This window comes from Zophobas morio, unplaced genomic scaffold (assembly GCF_036711695.1).
Source record: "Zophobas morio isolate AGI-343-1 ecotype UQ-CSIRO unplaced genomic scaffold, CSIRO_AGI_Zmor_V1 ptg000012l, whole genome shotgun sequence".
Lineage (NCBI taxonomy): Eukaryota > Metazoa > Arthropoda > Insecta > Coleoptera > Tenebrionidae > Zophobas > Zophobas morio.
This window is the reverse complement of record NW_026972117.1, coordinates 7,740,734-7,765,137: the sequence shown is the minus strand read 5'-3', so window position 1 is coordinate 7,765,137 and position 24,404 is coordinate 7,740,734. Positions and strand designations below refer to the sequence as shown.

At 34.0% G+C, this 24,404-nt stretch overlaps 2 protein-coding genes across 5 annotated transcripts in view; both read left to right on the top strand.

The window, feature by feature from the left end:
* The first annotated feature begins 312 nt into the window (after positions 1 to 312).
* On the top strand, positions 313 to 5,700 carry LOC135128168 (hemicentin-1-like). Its single transcript, XM_064055062.1, has 18 exons — positions 313 to 382; positions 530 to 1,141; positions 1,194 to 1,454; positions 1,507 to 1,764; positions 1,814 to 1,986; positions 2,037 to 2,184; positions 2,238 to 2,355; positions 2,403 to 2,578; positions 2,635 to 2,753; positions 2,800 to 3,010; positions 3,063 to 3,547; positions 3,599 to 3,713; positions 3,765 to 4,025; positions 4,079 to 4,336; positions 4,393 to 4,892; positions 4,946 to 5,057; positions 5,111 to 5,365; positions 5,420 to 5,700. Exons 1-18 carry the CDS (start codon positions 340 to 342, stop codon positions 5,698 to 5,700), a joined length of 4,386 nt encoding a protein of 1,461 aa, XP_063911132.1. The 5' UTR covers positions 313 to 339.
* A 3,286-nt stretch (positions 5,701 to 8,986) lies between these two features.
* The window catches only part of LOC135127722 (uncharacterized), a 90,083-nt gene continuing 74,665 nt past the window's right edge, over positions 8,987 to 24,404 (top strand). Inside the window, exon 1 of one of the 4 annotated variants that reach the window (XM_064054290.1) lies at positions 8,987 to 9,207. In XM_064054290.1, coding sequence (XP_063910360.1) covers positions 9,168 to 9,207 — 40 coding nt within the window. In that variant the 5' untranslated portion in view covers positions 8,987 to 9,167. The remainder of the gene's footprint in view (positions 9,208 to 24,404) is intronic. The other 3 variants (XM_064054291.1, XM_064054292.1, XM_064054293.1) reach the window with 3 other exon arrangements.

The window sequence follows — 24,404 nt, the reverse complement described above, 5'->3', positions numbered from 1 at the left end:
TGCATTTTTGTTTAAAATTCCCAATAAACGTTGGTGTTTGATTTCTCCCCTTCCATAATTTTTCGAGTTAATGCTTAAAACTACGAGATATTTAGCGAACAAATTTTGTCCGCAGTGAATTAGCCGGTTTAAATTTTGTTCTCTATCAACAAATAATCAGGTCAAGTTTGATAATAAATAAATATAAACTGTGAAGACATAGTTGACGGAAACTTAGTTGTATCATTGTTTAACTGCGATGTGATTATTAACTAAACGTTGAACACTACCTTAATAACTTCTGACGGAAATTAAAACTAATATCAAGTAAAAATTAAAAGTTCTAAAACTGGTTTCAAAATGAATAAAGCAACTACGAGAGACGTGATTTTTATTATCTTTGGTGAGTAGTTTTTATTTGAATTTATCCACATTATTCCATTATTCACTTGCTTCTTTTATTAGGACCACGTTATCAGCGCATATTTTTAATTTTAGAATAGACAATCAAAATTTCTTAATCAACTGTTTTCTTTCGTAATTTTTACAGCGTCTCTAAGTTCTGCAACGAAACTAACTATTTACCCTCAACAAGCCATCAAAGGCAAACCAGTGGCTCTAACTTGTGAAGCAGAGCCTCCAACCGACGACGTCACCTACATATGGATAAAAAATGGTCACAAAGTAGCAAATTTAACTACATCGAAGTGGACCATAGAGGAAGCGTCGTTAGACACGCGTAGTTTCATTTCATGCATCACAGAAACCAAAAAAGGTGCAATTTCTCAAGCTGATATGTTTGTGAACGTTGTAGCATTTCCATCATTTATAATGAGTTTAAAACCTCATTATGGGTTTTCATATACAAACACAAACATTTCTCTAACATGCATAATAGAATGTTATCCGCCGTGTAACATCGTGTGGTACGAGGAGGACGCGAAAATCGACACCGATAATCCTCTTTATAACATAAAAGAGGAAATTGTTCCAGCTGATGACCAAAGAAACAATTTTGAATCATTTAAATCCACTTTGGTTTGGAACTTGAAAAACTGGCCCAATCAATGTTTAAATAAGACTAGTAGCCCATCACACTATACTTGTAAAAGCGAGAGCTTTTTTCGTAATGTTAACTCGACGACTTATTTTGAAGTTGAATGTGAGTAGAATTGAACCGTTTGGAAGAGTAAAATAATAAACAACTATTTTAGATCCACCTGAAAATATTACCCTGTCTACAAAAACCGTTGTAAATGTTACAGAAAATGAAACTCCAGATCCTGTAATCTGTACAGCGGAAGGTAATCCAAAGGTTGACTATGTCTGGAAACATACTCCCACAGGGTTTGTAGAAGGAATCGGTAAAAGCCTCAATTTAAGTAAATTATCGCGATTTGAGGAACATAATTATACTTGTGAAGCTTCTAACAAACACGGGGTTGCAACTACGGAGTTAAATTTCAATGTTTTATGTAAGTTGATCAATCGACTTACGAGATCATTTTGTTTTTTCTGTTTTGATAGATAAACCAAGCTGCTTCATAGAACTTGAAACAATAGACGAAAAAGAAGCTTTAGTTTGTAAACCTGACGGTAATCCCAGAAATTTTACGTTTCAATGGAACCTAACTTACCCCGACAAAGACGTCCATGAAGATATCATCAACAAAGATTCCTACAGCTACTTAATTTTGAATTCTACTAAGCGCAACTTGAAGAACTATGAATGTCATGTTAATAACTCTGTGGGTGTGGGTACTCCATGCACTAAAGCCGTATCAAGTTAGAACTACCAAAGAGTAATTTCATTTGTATAAATTTAAGGCTTCAGGTAGACCCTTCCAGATAGATTTAACTGGAATAGCAGGCGACGTTGAAGAAGGTATGCACGTTCGACTTAAATGTGAAGTTAAAGCTACGTTCATGGTACAAATAAGGTGGTACAACAATTCCAAGCGGGTAGAGAATACAGAGGATCCATCAATAGCTACAGTCTCCACTAACGTAAAAATCGCCCGAAATTGAAAAATTGTCATTAATGTGACTCTTTTTAGAAAAGTGATATTATTACAAGCTCGAGTATGTTGAAATTCACTGCTTCTCGACACCACGACCATGCAAGTGTGAAATGTTCCGGTACTAACAAATTTTTAGAAGACCATGACATTCCTCTAGAAAAAACATTACGTTTGGAAGTACTTTGTATTGTTAACATAAATTATTTGTCACATTTGTAAAGTCACAAATAATTCTAGATAAGCCAATTGTGACAGTAACATCCATCCAAACTACTTTTGTTGAAGACAAAAATCAAACAGCGGTACTTTTTTGTAACTATGATGCTAATCCACTGAAGCCTGTCACCGCGAATTGGTATTCTTAAGTTGCCAATTTTCGAGATAATAACACTGTTGTTACAGGCTCAAAAATGGAGAAGTTTTGACTAGAATCGAGGGAAAACATACATTCGTTACACTTAGTAACTTGTCTTTGATAATTGCATACGTTACAAGAGAGGATATTGGAAACTATAGTTGTTTGTTAAGTAATTCAGTTGGAAATACCACGTCAGAAAGTCTAACTTTGGACGTTCTATGTAAAATTAAATTAATACGAATTAGGATCACCAATACTACTAAAGATTAATTCTAGATTCACCTACCATGGAAGTCACAATGACATCATCACTTCCATCAACATGTTCGTTCAAGACTGGAAATATAACTTTAAGTTGTAACGTGACTTCCGGAAATCCTCTTTCATTGTCAAAAGTAAGTGATTTTGTTGCAAAAACTGACTTATTAACTATTTATTTAGATCTACTGGTTTGTCAATGATTCCCTTCTGGAAGATTATATCACCCAGAAACTTTACCAGCCCCAACTGGAAAAGGTGCTACTTACTAATGAGTCTCGCGTGGTGACTTTAATAGGTGTTAGTGAAAACTACGTCAAAAATTTTATGTGTCAAGGTGTCAATCAAGTTGGACCAGGCCCAAAATCGAAACCTCTGGAAGTCAAAATTTCTTGTACCTACATCTTTTACTTAACAGTTAATTCATTTAACAGCTAATTTTTTAGATCCCGACATTCCAACAAAAATAATTCAAAAACCTGAAACTGTGTTCAAGGGAGACAAAGTGACTTTAGAATGCTCTGTAGAGGGAGATCGTCCCAGTAACATCACCTATGTTTGGCTTAAGAACAAACATCGTCTTCTGGATGTTCACACATCAAAATGGACAATCAAACAAGCGTCTGTGCAACTTCGTAAAAATATCAGTTGTTTTGGCACAAGTGGCAAAAGAACGAGTACTCCGGCCAAGTTTTCTGCGGACATAAAAGCACGTGCCAATTTTCTCACCAAACCAAGTCCTTATACAGGTGTACTAAAATCCAGTCGATTCGTTTCTTTGACCTGTAGAGTTGAATGTTCCCCGCTTTGCCCAATTCTTTGGATAACAAAAGACCAAGTGATCTCAACTGATGCACTATATAATATTAGTAGAACAGAACACGCAGCTGATTTTCTTCTAAATGATTTCGAGTCGGTGGAATCAACTTTGGTAAATCTATCACTGGGATTATACAATCTTCTAAAATCGCTTCACTTGTAGACTTTTTCTAGAGATCAAATCCGAGACGATACTTTGGATATCTATTCTTGTAGAAGTGTTTCGCAAGCGTCGCATGGTCCAGATGTTAATGCATCCACGATTGTGACTTTAGAACGTACTTTGTAAGATTTTTTCACGAAAAAGTTGCTGATTTTTCAGCTTGTAGATCCTCCCGAAGATGTGAAAGTGTCTGAAATTTTTGTTGATGTGAAGGAAAATCACGTTCCTAAAGCAGTGAAATGCGAAGGGAAAGGAAAACCTCGTTTAAATTACGTATGGAGAAAAGCATCCACAAAAGAGGTGGTAGCAGTAGATGACACTCTTGTTCTTGGTAGATTATCTAAGTCAGAAGAGGGTAACTATACTTGTGAAGGGTACAACAAACACGGAAACCAATCAGCGAATGTTTATTTTCACGTTTCGCACTGTAACTAGTTTGGTAAGTTATTAGGTAACCACAGATAATTGATCTATTTCTAGATAAACCTATTTGTTCTATTACTTTTGGCAATCTCGGAATGCAACGTGCGCTAATCTGTAGTGCTGATACAGATACACAAGGTCTTACTTTTACATGGAAAGCCAATTCTTCTGGGTCACTACAAAGTATAAATGGTATCACTATTTTTTCACGCAGTTTTTATACTTTGAACGAAAATAGTGACAATTCTAAAAGTTACATCTGTTTAGTTAAAAACTCTGTAGGAGAGGGAACACCCTGCGAAACGTTTCTACCGAGTTAGTTTTTGAAAACTTCAACCACTTATAGATTATAACAGGATAAATTATTTTAGGACCTCCGTCTTTTGCCAAAATTGACTATTTTCCTTCAGAAGTGTCCAAGAAATCCAACGCTACAATCCAGTGTTCAGTGCACGATCCAGGTTTTCCCAAAAATTTGACTTATATGTGGTTTCTTAACCATGAAAATGTACACAACAGTTCACGATCTACGTGGAATATTTCTTCCGTTTCGTTAGAAGATCGTAATAGCACTTTCATGTGTCTTGTTGCAAATGAAGCCAGTTTTAGCATGCCGTCAGAAGAAATTAGCTTAAATATTGTAGCACCACCACGCTTCATAGAGACTCCACCTAGCTCTTTGTCTGTTTATTACGAAAGCGAAAATGTCACTTTAACTTGTAGAGTCGAGTGTTATCCTGAATGTTCAATAACTTGGTTAAAAAATGGTGAACATTTAGAATTGGATAACAACGAATTTTATGACGTGGAAAACGATACTTATGATGCAGATGATGAAGAAGGCCTGTTTGAATCTGTCGAATCAATTTTGGTAACCAGTTTACAAAAATTGTTCGTATTCTTACGCATTTTCTGTATTTTTAGGTCTGGAATATGACGCTCAATAAAAACGATCCTGTGTCAAAATACACCTGTGTCAGTACTAGTGCTAACGAAAAATCAAAAATTAGTTTCACTTCTGTCGTTACAATTGAATGTATGTAAGTGAATTTATAAACTGAATTTGAGTAGAATTTTGGCATTTTGTAGTTGCTCCAGAAAATTTAACAGTATCCGACACCATAGTTGACGTTGTGGAAGACGAAATTCCTAGTCCAGTTGAGTGTGGTGCCAAAGGACAACCTTTAAATTATGTCTGGACAAAAAATTCGTCTGGAGAAGTCGTGTCAAAAAGCGAGATTCTCCAACTTGAAAAATTATCAAAATTAGAAGGAGGCTACTACACTTGTACGGTTTCAAATAAATATGGAACTGAATCAATTGACGTATATTTTAATATTTTTTGTAAGAAAAATATTGATCAAAAATTTTGCTCAATTCTCAATTTTGGTTTTACAGATGCACCGACGTGCAAAGTTTCTTTCAACAGAACAACGAATTCTTTAACGTGCTCTGGTGAGGGTAATCCACCTGATATTTCCTATACGTGGCAAGTTCGTTCTGCTTTTGATACCACGGTAGATGAATCCAAGGTGGTTAATTCCGAAGGGAAAAGTATGTTGATTTTGACAGATGAAGTCATGAGGAGAGACTTGGTCGATTACCAATGTCTTGTAAACAATCCCATTGGGCGCAGTCAGCCCTGTACATATAGCAATGACACATTTTTGATGAATTAGTTGAAAATAAAACACTATTTAAAAATTGGTCGAACGTTATTTTGACACAACTTCCGGGGTCCCTGAAGTGCAGCCCAACCAATCCCGCAAAACCAGTGGCGTAAATAATACTCCCAGAGCCCCAGTTGAAGAATCGAAAAATTGGAACATATGATAATACTTCTTGTAGAAAAATACGAATTTTGAGATTGAGTTCCGCCTTTCAATTTTTAAAATTTTAGATATTTTTATTTCTCGATTCTTTGATTTTTCAGTTCTTAGATTTTTCCATTTATCAAATTTTTAAATTTTGGGTTTTTTCAGTTTTCGATTTATCAATTTTCGACCTTCGCAAGAAACATGTGCTTAGGGGTATAGACAATCCAGATTTCAGAACAAAATAGGCACAAAAAAAGCAAAATGTCAAGGATCAAAATAGGCAAATAGACAAAAACAAGTAGAGTTCAAATAAAAAAAATTTCTAAGATATACATTTATATCCAACTTTCAGGCATTTGCCTACAACAAAAATGAAAAACCCCGCCCACCCGCCTTTATCTCAACTGTGACAACGTTTTATTCGTCGTGAGCCGAGGGGTGGAGCTTAATTGCAAAATGATTATTTCTCTACAAGAAACTATCATATGAAACATATTTTTTGAGTAACATGTTGTTGAAAGAAAACTATATATGTAGAGATGGCGCCCACCCGTCCCAACCTCAAATGTGATGAATTTTTCATTTGTTGTCAGTCCGAGGGGCTGAGCTTAATTGTAAAGTCGATGTTTCCCGACAACAAATGGACCATTTTAAACGTTTTAAGTATCTTGTCGTGAACAGATTGTTTAAGCCCCACCTACCCACCACTTGTAATGATGTTATTCGCTGTGAGCCCAGGGGCGGAGTTTAATTGCAAAATCCTTATTTCTCTTCAAAAACCTACCGTCTGAAACATGTTTTTAAGTATGGTGTTGAAAGATATCTGTATATATTAATAAAAAAAAGCAAAAATAAAGCCCCACCCTCAGTTGTTATGAATTTTTCATCAAAACATTTTAGGTATTATCAAATTTTTAAAAATAGACTTAAATGAAAAAAAAAGAGACTGTATAACGCCCTCTCCCTTACTATCTCAACAATAACAAAGCATGTTTCACAGAGTAATTTTTTACAGAAAAACAAATATTTTGCAATTAAGCTCCGCCCCCTTGGTTCAAGACGAATAAAAAAAATGATCACAATTGAGATAGGGTGGGTGGGTGGGGCTTATATTTTGCATTTTTTCTCAATATGCATAGTCTTCCCTTCACAACAAGAAACTGAAAACATGTTTAAAGTGGTAAATTTTAGCCCCCACACTGCTCTACAAATTTACCCTGTTACACATATTTGCAGTTTCTTGTCTTTAAAAGAACACTATGTACATATAATTAAAAAAACAGGCATGTAAACCCCGCCCACCCGACCTTATCTCAATTGTGACAACGTTTTTATTCGTCGTGAGCCGAGGGGTGGAGCTTAATTGCAAAATGCTTATTTCTCTTCAGGAAACTAACATATGAAACATGCTTTTAAGTAACATGTTGTTGAAAAAAAACTATATATGCAAAGAAAAACAGTTAAAAATTAAGGCCCGCCCACCCGCTCCAATCTCAAATGTGATGAATCTTTCATTCGTTGTCAGTCCGAGGGGCAGAGCTTAATTGTAAAATTGATGTTTCCCGACAAAAATGTACCATTTTAAACGTTTTAAATATCTTGTCATGAAAAGATTGTTGCGTATGTCGGGAAAACAGGCAAAATTTAAGCCCCGCCTACTCACCACCACCTCAATTGTAATGATGTTATTCGTTGTGAGCCCAGGGGCGGAGTTTAATTGCAAAATCCTTATTTCTCTTCAAAAGCTTACCGTCTGAAACATGTTTTTAAGTATGGTGTTGAAAGAAACCTGTATATATTGACAAAAATAAAGCGAAAATAAAGCCCCGCCCACCCGCCCTGATCTCAGTTGTGATGAATTTTTCATCAAAACATGCTTTAAATATTGTCATATTCTTAAAAATAAACCATTTTGAAGACAAGGAGACTGTGTCACCCCCTCTCCCTTACTATGTCAACAAGAACAAAACAAGTTTCGCAGGGTAATTTCTTGTAGAGATACAAATTTTTTGCAATTAATCTCCGCCCCTTTGGCTCACGACGAATAAAAAAATCATCACAATTGAGATAGGGCGGGCGGGTGGGGCTTATATTTTGCTTTTTTTTCTTAGTATACGTACTCTTTTTTTCATAACAAGAAACTTAAAACATATTGAAAACAGGAAATATTGATTTTGCAATTACGCTGCCCCCCTCGGTCTGACAACCAATGAAAAATTCACCACAGTAGAGATCGAGACATGGGTGACGCTTATCTTTTGGCTTTTTTTTTACTTAATACAGATATTTTTCTTTGAGGAACACGATGTTAATTAAGTATCGATAATTTCAAAAATTGGCCGAAATTTGACGAAGAGGGGACCACTGGAAAAAATTTCACTTTTAAAAAAGTTGTCTAAAAATTGTGAAAAAATTCAGGGACGTAGATCTCGGCATGCTCATTCCAAAAATATAGCGTGTTGCTGGTCACGGAGCAACAATTTCGAAAGAATCGGTCCCAAAAGCGATTTTTTTTTATTCTTTATGATTTACAATGTTTTGTATTTTTCAAGAATTTTAGGCACTGACAGGATCTTACAACAGTTTTTTCGATCATTCGGTTATGCGAATAGTGAAAGATCATGTTTTAAAATAACTATAGGACAAATTATACATCTACCAACTTTTTGTTCTAAATATTACAACGTTCCCGTTTATTTATGGCCATCAAACATTCCGTTTGCGTCTAAACTATTTATGGACGCTAATTTCATAAATATATCTCCGATATCGACAATTCCGCAAAGAGCTCTAAATAAATAATTCGCGCGTACACTTGAATTTAGCGCAACATCGCCTCGACGGATAATCTTGAAAAACGCAAAGAACAAGCAAACAGGATAAGAATCGATAATGCGATTAGGAATTAATCACCATCCAATTGGATAACGAAATTTGGAAACCTTACAAATCCGAAACCCTTTTATTCGATCAGCGCAAATCATCCATTCGAAATTCCTCACGGCGGCACAAACGCATGATTCACCAAAGGATGCAAGGTATAGGTGAATCAAATTAATTAATTGTACCAAGTCCGTGCAGACCGTGGCGCAATTGACCATTGACCACATGTACATCATGCATCGGTGGTTCTGCATGGTGGTTTAAAACTTTAAAATAGAAACGAAGGCAGTTCGCTGTTGAACTTCAAGTGTGCTGGGTTAGTGGTTCGTTAGTTTTTAAAATAGACGCAACGTTAAGGACACATGCGCGCATAAAACTGTGCGAATTTAAAAGTGCTCATTGTTACGAAAGTACTTAAGGTTTAATTGCTCCCGAGTGCCCTAATCATGGATAAAGCTCTTATTTTTGTACTGTGCTTTTACGTCTGTAAGTACCTACATTTTTCTGTCGCTTTGTCGCGGCCAACAGTTTTTATGTTGCGTTGCCATTATATTTTTATTTATGCAATCGTTTCAACGAGCTTAAAAATAACTCGTTTTGTTGTCAGTGCGGGCGATTAGGTTGAATTAAAGAGGAGTGCAGGCCATAAGGACGACTTTCAAAATATTTACCTTGCCGAAATATGCGTTGCATAACGTTAATTGCTTTTTTAAAAAATGTTTATAGACTCGGCTGGGCCGCATCCGGGACTTTATTCATTTATTTTATGGCGAAACGAATTTCACGTTATTGCTTTAATCGACCTGAATCCTGATTTAAGTTATTATTATAAGTTCTATTTTTATGCTCCACATGTTGCTCTACGTACGGTTTATTTGCATTTGTTATGTGTCTAGTTTGTGTCCAAGTTTGTGAGTGTTTTATTTTTAATTGATAAAATCGCCAGTTGGAAATTACGGATGCGTCTACATATTTTCCGTTGGCACGTGCTGGAGGTTTGTAACGTGTGCTAGGTAGAACCGGAAGGTGTCTGACTTACCCTTCCTGGCACGTATACGAAGGGTCAGGTTCTTTAGAATGTACAGCGCAACAGATGCTATACAAATCACTGAAGCAGAACGTTAAGGTTCGGAATGAAAATTGAGGAAAGAATTATCAAGTTTTTTCTTGGAAAGAGAACAAGTTTGGACATTTTCCAGCACCGTTTTTCGTAATTTTCCTTCGTTTTATGGTCTTTGTATATGACCCGCTAACCCCCTATTTAAAAATATTTTTTTTATCAATTTCAAGAACAACGTAGTAAATTAAATGCAATATTTGCAAATAATCGGGTTGATTGATATTATGTCTTTTTTTTTAATCAGAAATATTATAAATTATTGATTATTATTACTCATAATTTGGAGGACTTGTAATACGAAGTTCAAATAATGCCTTAGCTATGATTATAATATTAAGTAATAAAAAATTATGCTGTTCATAAAGTGTCTGTTAGCTGCTTAAAATCCTAGTATTAATAATATGCATTTTTTTTTTCTTTCGTAACAATATAAAATACGACAACACTCGGTCCGGTAGTTTCCAAGATTATTTGTCTATTATAAATCGACACAGACGAGAGACAGATGGAAAAGGGAGACCTATTTTTCGTACGCTAGGGGTTATGAAACGTCAACAAAACAGGAAAGTAGCCACTGCACTCTTCTTATATTCAATACTGTCGGGAAGTAAAAATGTCATAAGACATCGACAGGCATCTGAAGGGTACAGTATTACGGCATTAATTTGTCTAAAATGTCAAAATTTTGTCATACTTTTTGCAAAATATTACAATATAACTGGCATAAGATGAAACTGAAAGTTATTCCAGGGATTTTATGTCTAATTTTCTTCGTTAAATTCTAAATTCAAGACGGATTTTGCAAAAAAAGCCAGCTGAAACGATTCTAGTTTTAAAAATATTTTTGAGCTGATTTTTTCCTTAGTGGGAATTAATTTATACATATAGCAACAAAATGCGGCCCATCGTTGAAAATTTTACAGTAATATTTTCAAAAAATTTGTTCGAAGGATATTTCGACAGAACTTCCCTCGCCCCTGAAGTACAGTCCAAGAAATACAACTTCTTTGAAAAATAATACAGTTTGATTTTGGGACATTTAATTTATGATAACCTCTATACATTAGAAAAGTACATAGATAATAGTGTTAACAGTGTAAGAAAAAAAAAAAGATAGGCTGACTCCGAGGTGGACCCATTACACACTGCGTCACGAAATCGTCATACTCACCGTCACTTGTAAAAGGTTGTCATACAATTTTGGATTTTTGCGAAAATTTTCACGGTTAGAGTAAAAAATTGGTCTAAAGAGTTTCGACAGTACTTCCCTCGCTGTCGGAAACGTGACGACTGCATGCCTATTATGTTTTTTTTTCGCAGTGGATTTCAAAGAATTCGGTTTTGTAGTTCCTGAGTAAATCAATAAAATAAATTTACGCATTCATTAATTTTTTTGAGTCACCCTGTATATGCAAATCCAAAAAAAAATCAATGGAGTGATAAATTACAAGTACAGACTCATCATATTTTGTACAGTTTAGATAGGATTTATTCGGCAAACTTTCGAGCTGACGTCATCAATTTTTTGGAGGGGATAAGCAAATGTATTTTGACTAAACATTTATTATGCTCTTTATAACCTTAAAACATCTTCAAGATTTCAAAGCATTCGGTTTTGTAGTTCCTGAGTAAATCAGTAAAATACATTTACGCTTTCATTAATTTTTTTCAATCACCCTGTACATGCAAATCCAAAAAATATGAATGGAGTGATAAATTACAAGTACAGACTCATCATATTTTTACAGTTTAGATAGGATTTATTCGGCAAACTTTCGAGCTGACGTCATCAATTTTTTGGAGGGGATAAGCAAATATATTTTGACTAAACATTTATTATGCTCTTTATAACCTTAAAACATCTGCAAGATTTCAAAGCATTCGGTTTTGTAGTTTCTGAGTAAATCAGTAAAATAAATTTACGCATTCATTAATTTTTTTGAGTCACCCTGTATATGCAAATCCAAAAAATATGAATGGAGTGATAGATCACAAGTACAGACTCATCATATTTTGTACATTTTAGATATGATTTATTCCACAAACTTTTGAGCTGACGTCATCAAGTTTTTGGAGGGGATAAGCAAATATTTTTTGACTAAAGATTTATGATGCTCTTTATAGCCTTAAAACATCTGCAACATTTCAAAGCATTCTGGTTAGCAGATTAAAAATTAAATTTCAAAATGTTGTTTTATAATTTTGATTTTTTTTCCAAAAATCTAGACGTTTCGGGTGAAAAGTCAATTCGGAGTTGTAAACTACATGTGTAGGACTATGTTATTTTATACAATTGAAAACCCATTTACTATGTACAATTTTGAAGTGACGTCATCGCATTAGTGGTGGGGATGATTAGACAAATTTTGGTTAGCGTTTTACCATCTACATGATATTCTTAATATAAGTGCAAAATTTCACAACAATCGGTCGAGTACTTTCGGAGATTATCTGTCTAATAAAAATCCGGGACGGCAGACGGACGGACAGACGGACGGACAGACGGACAGACGGACAGACGGACAGACGGACAGACGGACAGACGGACAGACAGACGGAAATGGGAGACCTATTTCTTCGTCTTCTAGGGGTCATGAAAGATCGAGAAAACGTAAAAGTAGAGAGTCGGCCGACGGACTCGATTACAATACTTCCTTTGCTTACGCTCGGGAAGTAAAAATCAAGGCGGAATCATAAACTACAATTTTAAGAGTATATTATTTTATAAAATTTTGAGACGTCAAGTTGTTAGTAAGGATGATTAGACAAGTTTGGTTTTTGCACCTACACACCTAAAATTTGATTTGATTTGACATTTCGGAGATTACATGACACCTTTTTTTTCATACTCTATGGGATCATCCGACGCCGAGAAAACATGAGCGCATGAAAAATTTTGTTTTGTTGATTCTCTGTTGCGTTAGTCATAAAATCAATTCTAAAAATAAATTACAGTCTTTATTTTTATTTTCGGAGCGTCGAACTCACGTCTACGTCTGTTCGTCGGGTGTCTGTCTGTTAGTAATTTTATTAGACTGATGATGAAAGATTAATCAAAATTTACCCATTTACTTCCACCAAAAATTTGATGACGTGATTTTACAACTTTGCCAGGCTTGAAATTTATTGTATTGCAACACAATCAAAGTGAATTTTTTTTCCGAGTATAAACAGTTATCTAAATTAGGTATTAAATCAATATTTATTAAAAAATGAGCACACAGGACTTAAAAAGGATTTTTTACGAATTTTGAGTTTTATTGATGATTTGATAATATTTTACACATTTAAGTAAGTCAAAGGTGTGTAGTCAATGGGTTTGCCAGATTTAACAAAGCACGAGGTATTTATAAAATTTACGTCATTGCAAATACGTCACACCCAATAAACTTTCGTTCGTATTTATGTTCTGTAATTATTTTATTTCCGAAAATGTTCCACGACAACCTAGACAAGAACCGTGTTTATTTTTTCGCACAACAAAACTGACATTTTTACTAGTCGTAAACTTCTTCCTTTATACACACGTTACCATTATTTGGCATTCAGTCACAGAACATCGTCAGTAATAAATTAAAATTTTCAAAAAACAAAAGCGGCTAGATTTATCGACTAAATACATCGATTTTCCGCGTCTAAAATAAAATCTCTCTTGAAAATAATCATGTTCGAATGTAAATAATTAAAACTCGACACCTTCACTTCCCACGAAATCCCGAGGGAATCGCGGGTTTTGTGCTTTTTGTGACCTTTCGGATAACGGTTGCGTAAGTGAAATAAAATATTAGCTTTTTATAAACCACACAATGAAATCTGTCATCGTTTAATAAATACAAACAAGATTTAGATGGTTTTATATTACATGTAATAAAATAAGAGCTAGTATAGTAATTCAATAGGATAATAACTCCAGACTCACCCGCATAAACATTGCTGATGGTTTCATTGACTGAAGCTGTTTATTTGATAAACACTGCATTGATCCGCTTTAGTCATATTTTAGGAATGCCCCTCTAATCCCAGCGCCTATAAATTTTCATAAAATTAAAGAAGACGCCATTATATCTATTTTAGCCAGTTTTACAGTTACAACGAAAGGAACTTTGCTCCTTACTCAGGTAAATTACAGACTTTATTTTACGCACGATAACCCACTGGACATTGCAACAAAGAAATTCATAACTTTTTCCACATTTTTAAAATCCAACAAGTGCGTTAAATTAGTCGGCTAGACGTACTATATGGAGTTAACCACCCGCATAGCGCGTACTTCCGTTTATAAACCGCTGAATATTCAAATTAGGAGCGATGAGGGTTGTCCAGATTTGATTATAGGCTGTTCGAGAACACTCACTCCATACGGATTTTCCGCCAGCGAATCGTTGACCAGCGACAGGCTTACCGGAAGTCAGCACAGACTTAACGGAAATGGAGTGGCATATGTGTTTTTAACGGATAAAGTTACATTCCACATTTGGCACAAACATGCAAACATTTCGAGTAAATTTAAATATCGGGTTTTTGTGGTGAGGTTTCAATAAGGAACACATGTGTAACTCGATCGTTTCTCGTTTTGGTTTATATTATCCCAAAGTCCTCAAGTTGTCAAGCTACACTCAGTTTTCTTTCGCAACGTGCTAACATCCACAAAGTCCGTTGGTTTATTTTTTGCAAGCTTGTAACCATCGCTAAAATTTAGTGGGAGGCTTCTTATTTTAGGCTCTGCATGTGTTCACTTTATAAATTGAGGCACCTTCCTCATCGGACTCCAGGAACTGCCAGACCACAACGACGTAAGCTGCGCAAGAGGCACCGATCTACAATTTGACACTTGAAAATAGACACTTTTTTGCAAATTTTAAATAATTACTCCGAATAGCACTTTGGTGTCTATGGTAAATAAGCCAGCAGCTGTGATCTTTGTAGGATAATGAACCAATTCAAGGCTGAAACTGTGTAACTAAAAAAGAAATATTAAAAACTCGATAATGCAGTAATAAATGTTAACCAGTCTTCGCTTCGCTTTATTTTTTTCCTTTAAAGTGACTTTCATCAGGGCGTTTTTGATGTCGTTGGTTTTTCGTCTACTGTCGTGCGGAATTACCACCAAACAAAATAATTTTGCGGCGGCGAAAAAGCACCCAAAAAATCCAAAAATGTTAAATTCAAAGCCGTCGCTGTGCAGACTGCAATAAATCGAAATCACGTACATCAATATCCCCACGAAGTAGTACGCAATGATTAGTAGAAAAAATTGCGAAAAAGTTCTAGTGACGTCTTTGGTAATTTGCTCCAAGCTGGAATATTGTTTGATAATTTTATAATCATTTTTGTGGAAATTGTTGACCAAGTGCTCGAAATAATCCGTTATCACTAAATAAGACAGTAGAAGTCTGCTTTCGGACAAAATTTTTGCCAAATAAAGAATATTTGACAGAAAGTTTCCGGTGCTAGCTAAAAGGAATTCTCTAGAGACACCTGTAGCGAATACGCTACTAAGAGCCGAAACAAAGTAGTTTAGCGACAATTCCATAATCAAAAGTGCTATTAAACACTTTTCTTTGACTGTCTTTTTTTTGTTTGACTTCGTTTCAGCAAACTGAAATTCGTTGATTTTGTTGAGAGTTATCATTGTTAAGTTCTCGTATTTCTTGTTCAGGAGGGTAATCGAGAGCATTAAGATTGTGGTTATATAAAGGTAAATGAGTTCAGCGATGTTGACAATGAACAACTTGTTTCCTGCATCCGCGCGAAAATGAGTACGCATGTAGGCAAAATAGACAATGTTGAGAAATAGGTTCCATACGACTTTGAGGGTTTTGAATTTTTGACTTTTTTCGAATCGCCGGGTTCTAGAATTGTATTTAAAAGAATACAGCCCTAAATAACTAAAAAAATGAGTTATATTAGTCAGATAGGAAGTTGCTCTTCGTTCCATTTTTGCTCACTGCGTAATACCAACACATTAATTGTATGAAGATGTTTGTACAATTTTCTGACAATAAGTGATATTAAAGTGAGTACGTAATTTATTGACGAGCGTTGAAAGACAGGTAGGGTTAATTAATGAAAGTCAATATTTGAAAGTTTTACATGTGTTTTTTTATAACCTAAAACACTGCTTTTTCTCAGGCCCCAAGAACTGCCACACCACAACCACATAGGCTGCAAAAGCTGCAACAATCTAAAATTTTCACACTCTGAGAATTTTTGATTTTTCATTTTCCAAAATATTACCCTAAACAAGAGTGTGGTGTCTATGATAAACATACCAGCAGCCGTGACTCTCAATTTGCTGTGAACTAGTTCAAGACTGAAACTGCGCAACTAAAAAAAAATAGTCACTCCAGGAAACATCACAAGAAATTACAACCAATCGTTTCTCCTCTTCGTTTTTTTCATTCAAGATCGCTTTAAACAGAATCGTTTTAATTTCTTTAACTTTCATCGCACTCTGCTCGGGAATTAGTACCAAATAAAGTAATTTTGCCAAGGCAAAAAAGCATCCAAAAGATTGGAAGACTGTGAATAGGACATTGTAATCGCCGCGCAAACTGCAATAAATTGCAATCACGTGCAGCAAAACTGACACGAAGTAGTGGGCAATGAATAATAAAAATAAAAGTGAAAAGCTCTTAGTTGCAAATTTAGTTGTTTGTTCCAAGCAGAAATAATAATCGATACCTTTCCGATAATTGTTTTGCTTAAAATTGTCAATCACGTCGTCAAAACAGCCCGATATCACCAAGTAAGAAAATAGAAGTCTGCATTCTGTGAACAATTTAACTAAACACAGAACACTCAAAACAAAAATTTTATAACTTAGGTGCAGCAATATCGAGGTGAGTTTAATTAAGGCTTCTAAAAGTAGCAACGTTATAAAAATGTTTTCTTTCATTGTTCTCTTCTTTAAACATTTATCAAGGTGAAATTCGTTCAAAGTGTTGACGGTCACCATCGTCAAATTTTCGTATTTCTTGTTTAAAACTGTGAGTGCTAACATTAGTACAGTAGTTAGATATAAGTATATAAGTTTAAAGATGTTGATGATGAACAAATTGCTACTTGCAAACTCGTTGAAGTGGTTGTTTATGTAATAAAAATAGGTAATGTTCAAAAAAAAGTTCCAAAGGAGTTTTAGTGTTTTCAGTTTTTGACTTTTTTCGAATCGGTGAGTTCTGGCGTCGTATTTGAGGGAAATGAGTCCCAAATAGCTAGATAGAATAGTGAAGGTTATTAAATAGGAGATCATTTTGTTGAACTGCAGTATCGATTATTTTGGAAAGTCGACTTTTAACAGTTGAGTTACGTGTTTCAGTGATATTTGGACACTGAAGAATAGAATTGGATATTTAATGAACGGAAACGTTTATATCCGGCGAACATTTTCATTACTTTATTATAATAATGTGGGTATTCCATTTTTTTCATTCAATTGCTTCCAAAGCTATTCCGGCTAAAATGTTATCTTAGCGCACTGTCTACGAATAACAGTTTTGTTTGTCCAGTTGTAAAAATTGCCAAATAATTATAACATAAGTACCACATGCAGCAGCTATCTAAAATTATAACCATGATCAAAAATTTCTTCGCATTTTGTTCAATATCTACAGCAAAAATTAATTTCGTATCGACAGCAAACAAACCACCAGCTGTGATATTCACTTTGGTGTGTATCATGTGAATACTAAACCCATGCAACTGAAAAATATAATTACCAAGTCGTCAATATCATATTTAACACACAACCATTAATTGTTTAGTTAAACGTTTTTCCTTATGTATCATCTTGAAAACAAATCTCTTCATTTTCTTTGCCTGAAATTTAAATCTTCAATAGCTGCGTCATCATTGTTAACACAAACCTTCGCCACAGCCCCGTTTGGTATTATTATAAAACTAAACAATTTTGCAACACAAAAAAGAAACGCAACAAATTCTGCCACACTAGGCGTAGAACCCGAATCGTGAATGCAACAGTAAATCGCAAGCACGTACATAAACACGCTTACGAAATAATAAGCAATTAAAATCAAGAAAAAATAGGAAAACATGGCGTTAACGCATATCGTTACTTTTAGAAGTTCTACACAGTGTGGTACCACCTCAAAACGATGCTCTTTTTCGAGGGATTTATTTAAGAAATCAAAATACCGCATTACTACCAAATAAAAATGAACAAGTCTCTCTTCGCTCAAAACTGCGCCAAAATAGACATAAAGCGCAAATAAGTTTAAAATAAATTCTTTCGAAATCATGCTAAGGATAATAATTGACATGAAAACAACTTCAACACTTTTGAAAATTACTCTAGCGATTTCTATGTTGCTGATTCCACTTTTCGAAATTTTTATCTTCGAGTGAAAGTCGGTTAGTTGATTTAGTGCTGTTAGGGTCGTTGTGTCATACTTTTTGCTCAAAAGAGTGAGAGAGAAAATGAAAAAGACTCTCAAGCAGTTGTGTATTGCTTCAGTCATGTTGACTACAAACACGTTACTATTAAAAGCTCCAGTGAAATAACTGTTGGCGTAACATAAGTATAAAACGTTTAGAAATAAATTACACATAAATTTTGTGGTTGCTAATTTTTTGCTTTTTTCGAATTTACTTGTTCTGGTGTTAAACCGAATTGAAGAGAACCCTGTATAGTTTAACATGGTGGTTAAAATTATTAAACAAAAGGTTGGGCTTTGACAAATTGATCTCATGGTACCGATTCTCTTCAAAAACATTTAGATTAGTACTACGAATTTTTAACTTCTAAAGTGACTAATTTGTTTCACTTTTGATGGGCTGTATTAATTACGTTGCTAGGCAACTAATGTAAACTAATGACACACTGACTTTTTGTGGTTACATTATATTAATTAATTATTATTGTTAGCGTTTACACATTTTAGAACAAACTAACTTTTATTACTTCTCCAGTTTTCTGGACCTTTTATGACCTTTACAGCACGACACAATAGGTCCCCGTTTCCGTCAGTCTGTGTCGATATTTATTAGACGGATAATCCTCGAAACTACTGGACCGATTGCTGCATATTTTTGCCTACGATTTTTCTTCGTTTCGTTAATGTACATCAGACCGAAATTTGGCTATTAAAATTTTTATATCTATATATACTTTTTATTATAAACTGAAACACTTCTTCTCAGGCTGTAAGAACTGCCATACCACAATCGTATAGGCTGCAAAAGCTGCAAAAATCTGAAATTTTGACACACTGAGAATTTTTGACTTTTCATTTTTCAGGACATTACTCTAAATGCTAGTGTTGTGTCTATCGTAAACAAACCAGCAGCTGTGATTCTTAAGTTGCTATGAACTAGTTCACGACTGAAACTGTGCAACTAAAAACAAAATTAATAACTTCAGGAAGACACTGCAAAGAATTACTACCTCTTCTTTTTTTTCTTTTAAGATCGCTTTAAACACAGCGGTTCTAATTTTTTTGGCCCTCATCGCACTTTCTTGAGGAATCAGTACCAAACAAAATAATTTTGCCAAGAGAAAAAAACATCCAAAAAAATTGATGATTGTGAAAAGGGCATTGTAGCCACCGCGCAAACTGCAATAAAGTACAATCACGTGCAACAAGACTGAGACAAAGCAGTGGGCAATAAATAATAAAAGTAAAAGTGAAAAGCTCCTAGTAACAAAATTTGTTGTTTGTTCCAAGCAGAAATAATAATCGATACTTTTCCGATAATTGTTTCGCTTAAAGTTGTTAACTACATAGTCAAAACAGCCTGTTATCACCAAGTAAGAAAACAGTAGTCTGCCTTCTGTCAAAAATTTAACTAAACAGAGAACCCCCAAAACAAAAACCTCATAATTTAATTGCAACAATATAGTCGCGGATTTAAATAACGCTTCAAGAATTAGTAACGTTATTAGAAAGTTTTCTTTCATTGTTGTTCCCCTTTTTAAACCCTCTTCAGCAAACTGAAGTTCGTTCAGTGTGTTGACAGTCACCATCGTCAAATTTTCGTATTTTTTGTTTAAAACTGTGAGTGCTAGCATTAGTATGGTGGTTAAGTATAGGTATATAAGTTTAGAGATGTTGATGATAAATAAGTTGCTACTTGCATACTCGTTGAAGTGGCTGTTTATGTAACAGAAATAGGTAATATTGAAAAAAAAGTTCCAAAGGAGTTTTAGTGTTTTCAATTTTTGAGTTTTTTCGAATCGGTGAGTTCTAGCATTGTATTTGAGGGAAAATAGTCCCAAATAGCTAGACAAAGATGTGAAGGTTATTAAATAAGAGATGGCTGTTTTAGTATGACGTGTCATTTTGTCAATCGATTTTTGTATAGTCACACTTTGCTTTTATAGCAATTGAGAGTCACGTGTTTCAGTGGACACTGAAGAATGGAATTGGATTATTAATGAATAGTAACGTTTATATTGTTTTATTCTATTTTTGAGCGAACATTTCCATTAATCATTGTTTATTTGTTTGCCGTCTCTTTCAACTACCTCTAATACTTGAAGAATGAAGATTTCTACTTGCTATATTTTCTTAGTTATAACTTTAGTTTTAGTCCATATTCGGATAACAAGTTCCCGTTGAAGACAGTAAAAATTGCCAAACTATGACGAGATACGTGCAGCAGGATGCAATTATCTACAAAAAAAACTACTAGAGAATTTTTATTTTCACCAGTTTTCATTTACCGAAAACAGCAAACCTGGATTTATTTTGAAAAATCCGGCAGCAGTAATTTCTAATTTATCGTGAATCATTTGAAGGTTAAAAGCGTGTATCTACAAAAACCTAACAAGAACTATTGAGAAAGCGTTCGTCTTACCATTTTTTTGCCTTTTGGATTTTTAATCTTTACAACAAGTCGAGACACTGTCTTCTGTATTTCGTCAACCTAGAGTTTGTGGAATCAATTAAGTCAAAAGTTAGCCTAACAGTGCCTACCTTATTGATGCACTCACTGGGAATCAAAATAAGACCCAGTATTTTCGATACAGTTATTAAATATCCCCCAACCACCATCACATTGACTATTTTTTTACGGTTTTGTCTCACGTTGCAGTAAAGTACGATGACATATACAACCAAGTTAACAAAGTTATATGCAATAACTAGCAGCAACAAAACTGAAAATGTTGCCGTCACAGATTTCGTTATTTCTAGCAAATAACTAAATTTTGTAACCAGAATTTTACAATCGTTACTAGTTTTGAGATTATGCCCCAAGCACTCGAAGTATCGTGTTATCAGGACACAGGACAAAAAGAGTCGTCCTTCCACCAACACCTTAACAAAGTTGAAGTAATTCATCATTACGTTCGTAGAAATTATATCTAGAATTCTACTAGTTTTACTAACAGACCGGGATTTTACATGAATTGCGTAGATATACATAGAGCACACCAAAAAAATCGTTTCGATAAGTAATATTATTGATATACACTTTTCTTTGATAGTTTTTCCGCTTATAAAGTTGCTTCGATCAAATTGAAGACTGTTCAGTCGGTTTAGTGTGGTAAGAATTACATCCTCATGTCTCTTAGTAAAAATTGTTATGTTAATAATTAAAATTTTTGCCAAATAAGTGTACATTTGACATCCGATGTTTACAATAAATATAGCGCTGGATGCTTGCTGTTCAAAATAATTACTCATGTAGTACAAAAATGCAATATTCATAATTAAAGTGAAACCGAGCCTAATTACACTCCATTTTCGACATTTTTCAAACTCGTTCGTGTTAGGATTATACACAATGGAACAAATACCTATACAACTTGATAAACCTATTATTTTACGTAAAACGGATGCCGATGTTTGTGCACAGGAGGTCATCTTAGCACTCATAGGTTGATCAATGTTTATGACAAGTTATGGTAAACCAACGACTATTTTTGTTGTGTTGATTTTTAATAAGTAATTGCTTCATTTTGTCAACAACATAACGGTTTTTTTTTTATTAGATTTTAGATTTTGATCAGTAAAATAATAAAATTATTTATTAATTTTCTTAGAGTCGCATCACCGCTATAAGCTCCTTATTTTAATTAAAAGACTACTTAAATCGATCATTATTTTATACTAAGATTTCTACTTGTTGTACTTTACGAATAACAAGTTCCCGTAGAAGATTGTAAAAATTGCCAAATTATGACGAAATACGTACAGCAAGCTGCAATCATCTACAAGTTGTATGGATAGAGGAAATAATTTTCTCAGTTTACATTTACCGAATAGAGCAAACTTGGGTTTATTTTGAAAAATCCGGCAGCAGTTATTTCTACGTTATCGTGCATCATTTGAAGGTTAAAAGCATGTACCTAAAAAAACAATGAGAAAAAAAATTGGGACATGCATTTATCTTACCATTTTTTTTCTTTTTTGATTTTTAATTTTTGTAACAAGTTTCGTAACCATTTTCTTCATTTCGTTAACCTAGAGTTTGTGCAGTAAATTAAATTAAAAAATAGCATAATGGTGACTACCTTATTGACGCACTCACTGGGAATCAGAATAATGCATACTATTTTAAATATATTTATTAAATATCCGCCGATGACCATGACACTGACTATTTTTTGACGTTGTTTTTTGATGTTACAGTAAAATATAAGGGTGTGTATAACGAAGTTAACAAAATAATAGGCAACAATTAACAACAACAAAACTGAAAATGTTGTTGCTACAGATTTTGTTACTTCTAGCAAATAGTGTAATTTAGTGACGATTTGACCATTGTTATTAACATTGAGATTGGATTTTAAGCATTCAAGATATCGCGTTATAAGAAAGCACGACAAAAACAATCGCCCTTCCACTAAAGCTTTAACAAAGGTAAAATAATTCATCATTACGTTTGTAGAAATTATAATTAAAATTTCATTATTTTCGTTTTCAACCCTAGATTTTAACATATGGTGCGTATAGACATACATGGAGCACATCAGGAAAATTGTTTCAATGATTAATATTATTGATATACACTTTTCTTTGGCAGTTTTTCCGTTTATACAGTTGCTTCGGTCAAATTGAACTTTGTTTAATTTGTTTAGTGTTGTAAGAATTACAACTTCATATCTTTTAGTGAAAAATGTTATGTTAAATATTAAAATAATTGCCAAATAAATGTACAGCTGACCTCCAATGTTTACAATAAATATAGTGCTGGATGCTTGTTCTTCAAAATAATTAGTCATGTAGTAGAAAAACGCAATATTCATAATTAAAGTGAAACAGAGTTTAATTACGCTCCATTTTTGGCATTTTTCGAAGTGGTTCGTGTCGGAGTTATATACAATGGAACAAATGCCTATATAGTTTGACAAACTTATTACTCTACGTAAAAAGGAAACCGATGTTTGGACAAAGGGCGTCATCTCTGCACTCGCAGGTCGATAAACAATTTGTGTAATAAGTTATGATAAAAGCACGATTATTTTTGTTAAGTAATTACTTCAATTTGTCGATAATGCATCAACAATGATTACGATACAAAAAACAATAAGTTAATAATTTAAAGCAATGGTTTCTGAACTAAACGCCTGCAGGGCACGATTATTTTTTAATTTCCAAACGGGTTTGCTGCTAGTCTTCTTCTTCGAACACTTTTCTTTATTTACCTGGGTAGTACCTATTTAACTGAAGATGAGTGTTCGGATGAGAAAACATAATCTTTGTTATACTCATTTATGATTTTATTTTTTACTCCATTTTGTGATAACAAGTTCCCGTCGAAGACTGTAAAAATTGCCAGATTAAGACGAAATAAGTACAGCAGGCTGCAATCATGTACAAACTATAATAATAGAGAAAATTATTTTCATGAATTTTTATTTACCCCGAAGAGCAAACTAAGATTTATTTTGAAAAATCCGGAGCTGTCATTTCTACGTTACTTTGGATAATTTCAAGATTAAAAGCGTGAACCTACAGCAGAATTCAATAAAAAACGTTGCTAAAGTGTCCATCTTATCATTCTTTTTTCTTTTTGATTTTTAATTTTTGTAACATACATAGTCACGATTTTCTTTATTTCCTCAATCTACGGTTCAGTGAGTAAGTCAAAGTAAAAAATTTACCAGACTTTACCTTATTGACGCACTCATTGGGAATTAGAATTGCACGAAATATTTCTTTGCCTTTTTCTTGTACGATGCAGTAAATTATAATGACATGTATAACTAAATTAACAAAATAATAAGCAACAACTGCCAATAAAAAAGCTGAAAATGTAAACACAGATTTTGCTACTTCTAGTAAATGTTCTAGTTGCAGGATAATAGTATTGCATTTATTAATCCTAAGATTACATTTCAAGTACTCAAAATATCGTACTATAAGAAAACACGATAAAAACAATCTAGCTTCAACCAATACTCTAACAAAAGAGAAGTAAATCAGAAATACGTGTACTGAAAGTATAGAAAAAATTCTAGTACTTTCATTTTCCAACCGAGAGTTTAAAAAAAAAAAGCATATGCTAATGTAGCGCTCATTACAAAAATCGTTTCGATAATTAATATTATTGATATAATTTTTTCTTTGACAGTTTTTCTGCTTTGAAAGTCGCTTCG